This window comes from Aspergillus sclerotioniger (assembly GCF_003184525.1).
Source record: "Aspergillus sclerotioniger CBS 115572 chromosome Unknown BO94scaffold_14, whole genome shotgun sequence".
Lineage (NCBI taxonomy): Eukaryota > Fungi > Ascomycota > Eurotiomycetes > Eurotiales > Aspergillaceae > Aspergillus > Aspergillus sclerotioniger.
This window is the reverse complement of record NW_020291004.1, coordinates 354,386-366,407: the sequence shown is the minus strand read 5'-3', so window position 1 is coordinate 366,407 and position 12,022 is coordinate 354,386. Positions and strand designations below refer to the sequence as shown.

The 12,022-nt window shown below is 52.7% G+C and overlaps 4 protein-coding genes across 4 annotated transcripts; 2 read left to right on the top strand and 2 right to left on the bottom strand.

Annotated features, from left to right (window-relative positions):
* Positions 1–918: 918 nt before the first annotated feature.
* Positions 919–1,959, bottom strand: BO94DRAFT_535241 (uncharacterized protein). Its single transcript, XM_025611735.1, has 2 exons — positions 1,794–1,959; positions 919–1,572 (listed from the first exon to the last, which is right to left on the bottom strand). Exon 2 carries the CDS (start codon positions 1,511–1,513, stop codon positions 1,010–1,012), a length of 504 nt encoding a protein of 167 aa, XP_025467351.1. The 5' UTR covers positions 1,514–1,572; positions 1,794–1,959; the 3' UTR covers positions 919–1,009.
* Positions 1,960–3,547: 1,588 nt separating this feature from the next.
* Positions 3,548–5,090, top strand: BO94DRAFT_575246 (kinase domain-containing protein). The gene is made up of 2 exons (XM_025615069.1): positions 3,548–3,713; positions 3,766–5,090. Exons 1-2 carry the CDS (start codon positions 3,582–3,584, stop codon positions 4,636–4,638), a joined length of 1,005 nt encoding a protein of 334 aa, XP_025467350.1. The 5' UTR covers positions 3,548–3,581; the 3' UTR covers positions 4,639–5,090.
* Positions 5,091–5,233: 143 nt separating this feature from the next.
* BO94DRAFT_465990 (oxidoreductase, short chain dehydrogenase/reductase family) lies at positions 5,234–6,281 on the bottom strand (the record flags this gene model as incomplete). Its single annotated transcript, XM_025608143.1, has 4 exons — positions 5,234–5,434; positions 5,484–5,597; positions 5,647–5,758; positions 5,806–6,281. 4 exons carry the CDS (start codon positions 6,279–6,281, stop codon positions 5,234–5,236), a joined length of 903 nt encoding a protein of 300 aa, XP_025467349.1.
* A 789-nt stretch (positions 6,282–7,070) lies between these two features.
* On the top strand, positions 7,071–11,796 carry BO94DRAFT_556642 (MFS transporter/fungal specific transcription factor domain-containing protein; the record flags this gene model as incomplete). Its single annotated transcript, XM_025613877.1, has 20 exons — positions 7,071–7,138; positions 7,184–7,291; positions 7,349–7,557; positions 7,602–7,648; positions 7,693–7,747; positions 7,792–7,910; positions 7,956–8,222; positions 8,266–8,387; positions 8,431–8,603; positions 8,648–8,713; positions 8,759–8,839; positions 9,445–9,611; positions 9,654–10,337; positions 10,380–10,632; positions 10,676–10,795; positions 10,840–11,117; positions 11,168–11,235; positions 11,289–11,371; positions 11,420–11,478; positions 11,551–11,796. The coding sequence occupies 20 exons, from the start codon at positions 7,071–7,073 to the stop codon at positions 11,794–11,796; spliced, it is 3,273 nt and encodes a 1,090-aa protein (XP_025467348.1).
* Positions 11,797–12,022: the final 226 nt, after the last annotated feature.

The following is a 12,022-nucleotide window of genomic DNA, read 5'->3' as shown; positions in this document are numbered from 1 at the left end:
TCCTGGGGTCGATGGCGCGGAAGCCAGGGGATTGGAATGCGTGAACCACGCCGGCTGGTAGTCGTCATAGGCCCCTTTCACGAACAAGTACACGGGATGTGGCTGCTGAGAAGGTTAGCTGGAACACATTCGCGACTGTAAAGCCAATGAAGCGTCGACACATGCAGACCACTTGGGCCAGAAGCGTCAAAAAGCTGCAACTCAGCTGTCATTGTGGATGGTGGCGGAGTTGTGACTGCGGCTCCAGTGCAAGGCCTCAGGAATCCGTCCCACACAGCAAAGCCCGATGGAAAACATCATCAGCGATTCCACGAAGCATCACAAGATACATGACAGACATCTACAAGAAGGTATTAAACCGGCATGCGGCATCCGATATATAAAAACTCTCAAGCGATTTAAATTCATTATGGTATGATAAAAGAGATGTATCCCGTCATCGACATTCACCCCTCATCGCCCTCACTGAAGAGGACCCAACGAGAGACAAACTTCCTATCAAGGAAAATTGCAGCATTACTCTCCAGAGCCGATCAGTCCGTAGACCGAAGGCAACACATCGCCGTAGAAAAGGCTGGACGACGGTCGTGGCAGGCTCTGTTAAAGCTTTTCGATGTATGAGAAAGAAAAAAAAAAGAGGAGGAAAGATCGCCGCGGTCGCGCTCCTTTTATAGCCGTTGTGCGTCACGTGAGGCGCCTCCGGATCTCGCTTGACGGCGCCAGGCACCCAGGCCTCCAGGCTATCGGGCGGGTCCGTCAGGCACCACGGCTCCTAGGCTCCTAGGCTCTTAGGCTGCAGGCTTCCAGGTCAGAAGGATGAAGTGAACCATGGCAATTTATGTACAGTTCTACTCTGCCATCATGATCACATTTACACAGAAACCCAGCCCCTTGGGCAAGTCCTCCAATTCTCAAAGCCCACAACCTCCTGTGGCCTTTGGTCCAAATCACCGCCATCCAGGCAGCATCAACATGTCGCCTGCCTGCGAAGCTAACCCAATCCACTCTTCTAACCCCCTATCACCACCTGTTGAGTATCAGATCTCCACACAGCTCCTCCCACCGCGGCCGTGATCCCCAGCGCAATAGCCACCATTGTGCCGACCGTTAGAATGGCGATGCTCGCTTTGACCACCATGCGTTGCTTTCTGCTCAGCCGCGTCATCCACCCGCAGCTCCGCTTCTCCTGAACCCAGAGCTTCGACTCCCGATGCCCTGATCCCCCTGGCTGTCGGTTGAGCGTCGGTGGGTTTTCGGGGTCAATAGGGCTGTATCGGGTGGTTGCTTGAGCGGCCTTCTTCAATCGGTCAATGGCCAGCGATGGGGTGGCATGGCGATAAAAGGGTGAGGACGGCTTGGCCCCAGCCGACGGGTTAAACTCGCTCTGTTGTAGGTCTGGTGACGATGCAATGGACGCGGCTTCGGGGACCGTGGGCAAGTTTGGACCGGAGGCAGAGCGTTTCTCTTTCAGTATCAACGGGTGATCTGTCTCCTGGCTGGGTGGACTCGTCATATTTCCGTAACTAAGTAGGTAGAATGCAGCGGTAGGAATGTATGTCTAGCGCAGTGATGCTAAATCCACGGAAGGATATCAGTCAACAGAAGGAAATCAGGTTCTGGCAACATAGGTGAGGTGAGGTTTAGGAATAGAGGGGTGGCGATGGAGGTGACGATCGTTGGGGGGGGACTCTTGAGGTCGCGCCCTTGGGTCATCACCTGGATGTTGGAAGGGGTTGGCCGATGGTGGCTTCCTTGGGATCGGACATGGCACACAATCAGGGGGGGTGTCTCACCTATGTACGGACGACTCCGCTCGATGTTGGGATCAGAAATCTGCCAGATCCTTATCAACATGACATTTTGCGTAATGAGGGCCTTCAGTCGTTATCATGGAACAATCGCGAGGTATGATGGTAGACCAACCAGTGCAGGCTGGCTGGATTGCTGGGGCAATCGAGGGATTCTTCAGGGCCTGGAACGTGGCTGCAGATGGATGCAGGTCAACTGATGCCCTCGTCGGCCTGGAGCTACGCTCGCACCCGATGACCACTGTGTAGCATACGGTAGTTGAAGCGTGTAGTTGATTGAGCGGTTATATATTCCCCTGACGCCTAGACTTAGGACCGGTCGCGTACGACCTTGACGCTTGGCTGGTGTTGAAGTGGGTGAAAGCGCCATATGTAATTGTCGGCCAAGCCAGCAAGATATATATTTTTAGTAGCCATTCACTGCAAACAGAACCACAACCACCGGAAGGGTCAACAATTATTGTCTACTATAAGGTCACAAACAAATCCGTAGCAGCGAACATTGGCATTGTTTCAGATTATTGTCCTCCCACACCATTCAAGTGCCCTTCGTGTGGTGGCCTAGGGGAGTGGATATGAAATGATTTTGGGACTTGATCCTACACAGCTATCAGTTGATCTCCACTATGAGAGATTATCTATTCTGAAACGAGTCTATCTAGTAGCAACTAGCTTTAGGGAGCTCTCATACTAGTAGTATAGTACCTTATAAGTGGGCTCCCCACAACTTAGCCGCCGCTTTGATTAATAGACTAAACCCAGCCTATTTCAATATCTACCTAGTACCTACTCCATAGGTGTTAGGCTACAGTGAAAAGCGGCTCGAGAAGATTGACCCCAGGCGAGCCCCTCTTTCTCAAAGGTCATCTATGCCGATGTGCACACCATCTCGAAGTTTGAACCCCTTTCCATCCAGACAAATCCGGAACCCCTGTCGCCCCGGATACGTCCATTTTTCAACAAGACATGGAATGAATAGTAGAGATCCACACCTGGAAAGGCTCACTAGACAGGATTGGGTCCGGGAATTATCGTGTATCGAATTGGACCTTTTGTGGAGTGTATGGGATGCCTGCCTTCATCCCTTGATCCCTGTCCTCCCTGGCTTGGCCACGAAAGACCCAGTCCCAATGCCTGACTCCAACCCAGTGACATTCTGCATTCCGCCAACGACTTGACTTTGCAGAAGATACAAAAGAGGTGGCACCTATGGTCGCACTGGTTTAGGTTGATGTGGCGTGGAACCTTGGCAATTCAGATGCGGAGCGGAGGAGAGGATGTTGGTGAAGATAATAGACGCAACAAGCCTGATCAGTAATGGCTCAATCCATCAATCGGGAGGATGTGTCAGGTACACCCCGCATGCATCCTTGGTTCTACCGGGTTAGACTGTAGCGTCTACATGAATCAGATATTGTGATAGACATTGTGAGAAGACTACCTTTCCAATGCCATGCTCACAAAGTGATATCTGTTGGATTAACAGATTGATCGGGCTGGTGGAGGCAATCAATCAGTTTAGTTTTATCTACCCACGCGTCCAGTTCAGGTGAGTGTTGTGAACACATTCCATGCCTCTCAGCCATCGCCTTGAATGAACGGAAGTAGCCGACTTTATGCTAGCACTTATGAATGATCAGATAAGCAGTGCGAGTAATGATGCACGGACCAGGACACACGTGACCGGAATGGGTTTCGTGCCTCGGGGACCTGGCCTTGGGTTGTGGTCTTAGCCACCCACATGCTCCACTATTGGCAATCGTCGTGCCCCGGATGGCATTTGGGCCTTGGTTTGGACCACTGCGGCGACTTCTGACGCTATGCGTGACTTTTAAGAACTGGATCTGGTCTTTTCTACCCTTATTGCCACGCCTAACCAACCGGCCAGCAGCTGAAGACGTCTCGGTATATTACCTCACACCATTTGCCAACATCTTGTCTGACCATTGGGCAATAGGGACATATTCAGCCAACTTCAAGTGAGGGACATTCGGATGAGATCGAATGCGACAAGGTCGAATCCATTACCAGGGACGCGCAAGGCCAATTTATCTCGGGAGGAATAACGGGGATTGTGGAACTCCTTGATGATGGAACTGCGCTCAAGTCACCATTCCCAGATGCTGATGTTGAGGCCCACATCCTCGATATTGCCAAAGAAGCCAGCATCTACCGTCGCATTGGACCACATGGGAGGCTTGTACGACTACTGGGTCATTCTAGGGACGGTCTCGTTCTGGAATATATGGTAAATGGGGATCTAAAGACTTATCTCCAGGCCCATGATTCAATATCGACGAGTCTCAAATTGAAGTGGGCATACCAAGTAGCGGAGGCTGTTGATCTCTTACATAGAAATGGGGTCATTCATTGCGACATAAAGCCGCGCAACCTTCTGTTGGATGCGACCCTCAACATCAAAATTATCGACTTCTCTGGCTCCTCGCTAGACGGGTCGAAACCGGCCTCTGGCGAGGGCACCAGATTTTTCCTTCCACGGCACTGGAAAGATCAACCAACCGTGGCTACTGATCTATTTGCACTAGGCTCGACCCTTTACGAGATCTTCCAAGGTATCAGTCCCTACGAGGAGCTTCCTAGTGACGAGGTGGAAAAGCTTTATAAGCAGAAATCATTCCCTGATATTTCAGATATCGTGTGCGGGAACATCATCGAACAATGCTGGCTCTCTCAAGTTGATTCAGCGGCGCGTGTGCAGTCTGCCATCGGGGAAATCATTTCTTGTACAGTCAACGCCGACTGTATCCCTCGTCTCGATGGTTTGGACATTGGTCAGGATGCGTTGATTGACCAAGTGGTTTCTCCCTAGGGTTGGAACATTCCACACCATTGTTCCTTGCTGTGACACATCTATTCAGGGTTCTCGACGTCGTGTCGCATAATGACGGACAGCCACGGTAGTGCTTTCTGGACACAAGGATCTCGCACATACTGGAGACTTGAAGTGGTTATTCATCTAGAGTGCGCTCCGGTTGAAGGTTCACATACATACTTTGAATTCTCTTGCGTGTCACTACGGGACAATGAGGTGATGGTGGATGCAGAGTCGCATACCCTTCGAAGAAGATTGCTATAAGCAGCAGAATGCGGACATGCCATAAATGGTAGGCAACAGGCGAAAGCGGGGTAAGATGGCCAGACTGACAGGGATAGGCGTCAAAGCGCCAGTCCGGACGGCTTTTGATAGCTAATTAGCTCCATGCTTATCGCCGCCGAATCTACTCAAGTTCCATTCACACTTTTTGAGGTGGTAGTGCACTGAAATTTGATGCGGGGATATCTTCCCCATATTACCCGCCATGAGAGCTATCTACAGTCTCAGCAGTAAGCAATTCATAAATTGGATTCCGTATCTATCCCAACGCCAACCATCTCACAAAGCCCCAGTCATAAGTCATTGTCATTCAAGCAGAAGCACAATGTCCACCATCCACCCTCAGATCCGTGCCCGTCATGAAACCGCTTCCATCAGCAAGCATGTACACCGTTGGCGCCTTGAAATCTTCCGGAACACCAAGACGGCCTAGCAACGCACCACGCATCCAGGTCTCCTCGACCTCGGGCTTCTCCTGAAGCAGCGCATCGGTCATGGCGGTGCGGATGTACTGTCCATGTTAGAAGGCATCCAATGCGTCAACAAAGAGGGATACTTACGCCGGCGGACAGTGTATTCACACGAATATTATATTGACCCCATTCCTGGGCAACGGATCGACACATCTGATGCACGGCAGCTTTGGAGGAGTTGTATGCGGTGCAGGTTAATCCCTATCCATCCGCGTTAGTATACAATCACGTCGGAGAGACGAGGACATACCCGGTTGGCGATCTGGCCCGACATAGAAGCAATCATCACAATACTACCCGGGGTGTTCTGCTCCTTGAAGATGCGGGCGCAGTGCTTCGCAGGAATAAAAGTACCGATCACACTGCATCGTCAGTTTTCAATCTCTCCGGGGAACCCATAACGACTCACTTCACATCCAACATCTTCTTCCACATATCAATCGGGTATTCCAAAGCAGGCACCATCTGCTGGATACCAGCACAGGTCACAGCTCCGCGCAGCGGCATACCTCGACTCCGCGCCTCAGCGGCCACTTGTTCAAGAATTTTCTGTGTCGATGGCTCATCCGTGATGTCGCATTGGATGTATGCTGCATGCAAACCGCGGGCTGTGGCCACTTTCTGTACTGATGCCCATTCATCGGCGCTGGGGCTGGGAAGAAGGTCCAGACAGACGACATCACCTCCGGCTTCGATGACAGCGCCGGCAAGGACGATCCCGAGACCGCGACCACCACCCGTGATCACGACTGTGCGGTTACCCAGGGAGAAGAGGTCATTTGTGCGGCCGACCAGCGCGGGCTGAGTTGATTCTTGGACGGCCGGAGTGGTGTTGTCGAGGGCGACCTCGGGGGTGGTGTTATCGACAGCTACAGAGGGGGCCATGGTGATTGAACGTAGATTAAGCGATTGAAGGATTTGAGGAATATCGTTGACAAGGAGGCCCCGTGGACGGTTCATATAAGAGACGGACAGCTCAAGGAAGCGCTTAACGACAACCCAACTAGGAAGATTCGATCCGACATGCTATGCAGACTCCATCCGAGTAGTGACATGTTTCTAGACTGGATAAAATGCAGCAGCAGGGAGCGCATGAGTGGCCATCATCAAGAAGGCTTAACACTTCCCAGGCGGGAATCCCGATGGTCGGCTCTGAAACCGTGGCGCTGGCGGGTTGCCGGGGTCAAGGCCATGTGGGCCTGGCAGAGGCGCGTAACATTACCCGATCGGGTAATTGTTGAGGCCAACGTACGATGCCCTATCCCGGTCCCCACTGGTTCTCGTTTAGCGCGGAGAGACCCGGCTTGGAGGGTGCCTACTCGCTTGTAGAGGTCTGCGATGAGGGATACTGCTCTGCTTCATACGGGCTGGAGGGTATGACTTGATGGGGTTGGAATTATGATTGGGGATAAGGTGGATATAATGACGGATGTCCTGGGGGACGGCCTAGGGCCTTATGGATGGAACGAAACGACAGAACTCTAAAAAGATTGGGCTTCCCGGACACGCGTGGTTCTCTACGCCAACCCCGACTTTTCCCTTCAACCCCCGCAAACCCCAAGAATGACGTCGGGCCGTCCATCGGCGATTACCAGCCTTATAAAAGTCGATGGAGCCCCTGAATGGTGCGAGCCCTAATTGCATGCCTCTGTATCTGTTGACAGAGCCTGAAGCATGACTATCTTCGTTGGAAAGCCCCTGGCGTGGGCTATTACTACCACTGCAGGAAGTGGGTTTCTGCTGTGAGTGTCTTGCTACAGGCCAGGCGACCAGTATTGACCCTTCAGGTTTGGTTATGACCAGGGTGTCATGTCCGGTCTGTTGACCGGCACGGTCTTTACTCGAACATTTCCGGAGATTGACACTACCTCGACCGGTCATGGCAGTTCATCGTTGTAGGGCACGGTGTAAGTCTGAGATATGATGTGGGTTGTGCCTAGCTGACAGTATAGTACTGCCATCTATGAGATCGGTTGCTTTGTCGGGGCTATCATTGCGCTGTTGGTTGGTGAACGGATCGGTCGTCGAATGTGCATTATAGCTGGCTGTATTGTTCTTGCCATTGGGGCTGCGTTGCAGTGCAGTGCGTACACCATTCCGCATTTGATCGTGGGTCGAATTGTGGCGGGTATTGGGAATGGACTCAACACGAGTACTATCCGTACGTTGCTCCTTGAAAATAGAGGGCTAGGCTGACGGTGGTAGCTGTCTGGCATTCGGAACTGAGCAAGGCAGCTAGTCGTGGAAAAGGAGTGAGTTGTTCAACTCTGAATATGCACGGTGCTAACCAACGTAGCTTGCCATCGAGCTATGTATCAATATTTTCGGTGTGATGCTTGCATACTGGGTTGGTGAGTACGGCATCAATCCTCCATGGACTTGGCTAATGGTTTAGATTACGGCATGAGCTATGTGACGAACGATGCGCAGTTTCGCTTCCCCATTGCTCTGCAGATCCTCTTTGCCATCATCACTCTGATAGGAATTCTTGTGCTTCCTGAGTCTCATCGCTGGGTAAATATCCCTGCTGTGTATTGAGATGATATGCTGATATCCCAGCTCATTGCGCATGGCCGACACGACGAAGCCCGTCACGTCATCTGGGCTGTCCAGCCCAACGCTCGAATGATCTCGGAGGACGATGCCACAGTGGACGCTGATGTGATGGAAATTACTCGTGCTATCGCCGAGGAGCAGCAAGCAACGCAGGAAGGGTTGTTCCGACTGGTGTTTACGAACGGAAACCAGAAGTTTTTCTACCGGACACTGTTGGGAATGGGCGGACAGATGATGCAGCAACTGTCAGGTGTCAACCTCATCACATACGTACGTTGCCCGACCTCATGGATTCATGTTCTGACATGAGCAGTACAACACGGTTATTTTCGAGAGTTCGGTTGGCATGAGCCACAACTTGGCGTTGTTGATGGCCGGTTTCAACGGGGTGGCGTATTTTGTGTCGACGTTCATTCCTATTTGGGCTATTGATCGGTAAGTTAGTCAACACCGTGGAAGTATAGGACTAATGGATCAGATTGGGTCGCCGGAAGTTGATGCTGTTCGCGGCAGCCGGACAATGCGTCTGCATGGCAGTGTTGGCTGGCACGGTCTATGATGGCGGTCATGCGGCTGGTATAGTTGCAACTATCATGTTGTTTCTGTTCAACTTCTTCTTTGCCGTGGGACTGCTGGCCATTCCGTGGTTGCGTAGGTTGCCCTATCCTTGAGAATGCTAGTGCTAATGACGACAGTGCCCGCCGAATATGCTCCGCTGTCTATCCGAACTCAGGCTGCGGCGCTTGCCACTGCTACCAACTGTATGTTAAGCAAATCCATCTGGGGAAGTTGTCTAACGATAGCAGGGATTTTTACCTTCCTGGTGGTGGAAATCACCCCGGTCAGCATCAGCAACATCGGCTATCGCACATATATCTATTTCGCCGGTAACCTCCCCTCCTTCGGATTTTATTGAAGCGTATGATCTGACAATGATAGTGTTTAATTTCTGCTTCCTGCCACTGATCTACCTGTTCTACCCAGAGACACGTAACCTCACCCTGGAACAAGTGGATCGACTATTTACTGGAGACAAGGTGCAGCTGCACTGGCACGCATCGATGGGAGTTGCCGGGGATGCCAGCGAGCGGGTGGACGAGAATATGAAGCGGGTTGTGGAGCATGTTGAATGAATAGTCAAGTCACGTAGACAGAATCCTTGAATGAAATATCTGGGGAAACCCCGACTTCCCCACATCCTCCCCGGCGCTTATCTTTCCCCGATCGGGCAACCTTTCTCCCCAACTTTTTCCCCTCTGCTTTGACCCTCTTCACTTTCCCCGCCTCATCACATCAACATCAACATCAGCCCGGTCTAATCATGACAGAGACATCTCAGTCCTTCGAGTACAGCGACATGCAATTTACTATGGACACTCCCCGCCATCCCCCACGGAAACGGACCCGCACCGGCTGCGTCAATTGTAGCCGGCGCCGTCGGAAATGTGAGCCAGCCCCGCGGAGATAACACCCACAGTCGTTAACTCCACAGGCGACGAGGTCAAGCCCACTTGCACGGGCTGCAAACGGCGCGGGGATAAGTGCCAGTGGCGCATGGTTGGCTCGTTCCGTGAGGCCAACATCACGGTTCTGGAACCGGGCCATCCCTCGATGAACCAGACGGATGTTCGGACGCGGAAACGAAGTAAATTTAAGGTTGTTGATTGTTCTATGGGTTGTGAGGAGTAGCTGATGGGATAGATTTTGAATGTTGTTCCTTCTCAGTCGTCGAGGAGGGTACGGAGAGAGGCTGAGCTGGTAGATGAAGGAGCACCGCTGTCTTCCAGACATGAGCAGGAAGTTCAGGTACCGTCGAATACAGAGAATGTATCGGAGACAACTCCCCAGGCAGCGTTCAGTCCTTGTGCTAATGGTCTCTCGCCTCTTTCCCCCGAGGGCTTCCATCCTGCGGGAGTCGACCTTCAGCAGTCTCATACTGACAATGCACATATTTTTGATGACGCCCCACAGCCTTACATTCACTCCAGTCCAGAGTTTATTGGCGATGAGCTCACAGCTCTGCGCAACCTCGCCGGAAACCCGGTGCACTTTTCCGGACCCGAGGCTTACCAGTCTGTGACCTCGCCGCTGTTCGACCATAGCGTCTTCTCGGATCCGGCGGATCTAACCAATGATGTGTTTGTACCTGGCTCGGCCTACGAAGCTCTTCATACTGCTCTGCGTAACCGACAGCTGTGGACTGCCCGTACGGAGATTCCTAGCCGGGGGAGCACCCCAGCATCAGTCGGATGCGATGGCATAGTGCCGGAGGACTCGCACGTTCCGCTAGACAGACGAGTCCAGTCAAGAACAAGAGAGTTTGAACTGTCACCGGAGCGCGAAAATATACTGTGGCAGAACTATCTCAATGAAATCTGCTCATGGGTATGTAGCTACCCAATGTGGTGAACAACACTAATCATGCAGCTCGACATGTTCGACAACCACCGACACTTCGCTTCCACCTTCCCTCAGATGGCCAAGTCGGCCCCTCACCTGCGCTACTCGATTCTGGCCCTGTCGGCGCGGCAGATGGAACGGCAGCAAAACGCCAAGTCGCAGTCGGAGAGTCTCTCGTTGTACCAGGAGGCCATCCATCTGCTGCTGCCCGAGCTGGAGAGCAAGACCACGCCGGTTATCGCGTCATGCGTGATTTTATGTGTCCTTGAAATGCTCAGCTGTGCGTACCCCACCCACTTCCCCTCACCTCTGACCAAATGTAGGCAACCCCAAAGAATGGCGCCGTCACCTCGATGGCTGCGCCTATCTAATCCAGGCAGCGGAAATCAACGGCTTCTCCGGAAAGGAAGAGCAAGCACTGTTTTGGTGCTTTGCACGAATGGGTTGGTCACCCCGCTTTTCTGGAACCAACTAATGCATGTCATAGATGTCTGCGGTGGCCTCATCTCCGAAGAGGAGACCATTATTCCGATCCACCACTGGATCCCCCGCGACATGAGCCCCACCGAAGCGTCGCAGTTGTTCCTGGCCTCGAATGTGTACACCTTCGATACGTATGCCAACTACACGGTGTTTCTCTGTGCCCAGACACTAGGGGTGCTCTTCGGGAGCCAGATCCCTGCATCCTGCGTGTCATGCCATTACCTGTCTAGCCCAGGGGATGGGAACTCGACCATCCAGCGGTGGCAGCGGCTGTTCGACAATGTGGAGCAGTGGTACGAGAACCGGCCGAGTCAGATGAAGCCTATCTTTAGTGTGTCGGCGACGGGGGGCGGCAGCGAGCGGCCGTTCCCGACGGTTCTGTATGGGAATGGAGCAGCTAGTGTGTCCTGCATATGGTCTTGCCTAGTTATTGGATGCTGACGCCGACGGCAGTTTCAGGCAATCAGCTGTATCATGCGTGCGCGCTGCTTCTGCTGCAACGGAAGCCGAAGACGGTTTCGTTGCAGCGCCGGCCGGTGGGTACCTTGACGCTGCGCGGGATGAGACTGACAGGTTAATCTTAGAAATCGGTCTTATGGCATGCAAGGCAGATATGCGCTATTTCCGCGTCCAACACACACCAGTGAGACCCCTTCCCCTCTTGGTTTGTCAGCAGGGTTAATGGAATAGTGGGTGTTGGACCAATGCGTTGCAGCCGTTATGGCTGGCTGGGAAGGTGATGTCTCATCATTCAGAACATGCCGCCATTATTGAGACGCTGAATCGGATTGAGCGTGAGACAGGATGGGCGACGGCGTGGCGGGTGGGGGATCTGAAGGAGTTCTGGGGGGACGAGGACGAAGCGGACGAGATGGAAGAGAACATGCGGGTGGACATGGAGGCGGACATGAATCTACAGACCCCTCGGAGCATCCGGGGGAGCATCCATTCGAACTCGTGAGCCGGATGGATTTGGGGTGGTATTCTGCCGCACAGAATGTGGCCTGGCCGAGACTGAAACGAGCACTTGTCCGATTGGGATATGATCGAGATCGAGCTCCACTCGACAGGGATCAGGGGGATGATCGACAGTCTAAGATTGCGCTACGGAGGGAGTCGGAGAGCTCTGAGAGGGATACGAGACCTTAATGCCCTAATTTGAGCTCCCGCAACGTCAATAGCACCCA

What these genes read in the sequence shown, in the direction of transcription:
- BO94DRAFT_535241 (XM_025611735.1), bottom strand. Translation starts at nt 1,513, where the DNA reads ATGACGAGTCCACCCAGCCAGGAGACAGATCACCCGTTGATACTGAAA.
- BO94DRAFT_575246 (XM_025615069.1), top strand. Translation starts at nt 3,582, where the DNA reads ATGGCATTTGGGCCTTGGTTTGGACCACTGCGGCGACTTCTGACGCTA. An exon ending in CAGCAGCTGAAGACGTCTCG is followed by an intron (nt 3,714 to 3,765) that starts GTATATTACCTC and finishes ATTGGGCAATAG; the next exon opens with GGACATATTCAGCCAACTTC.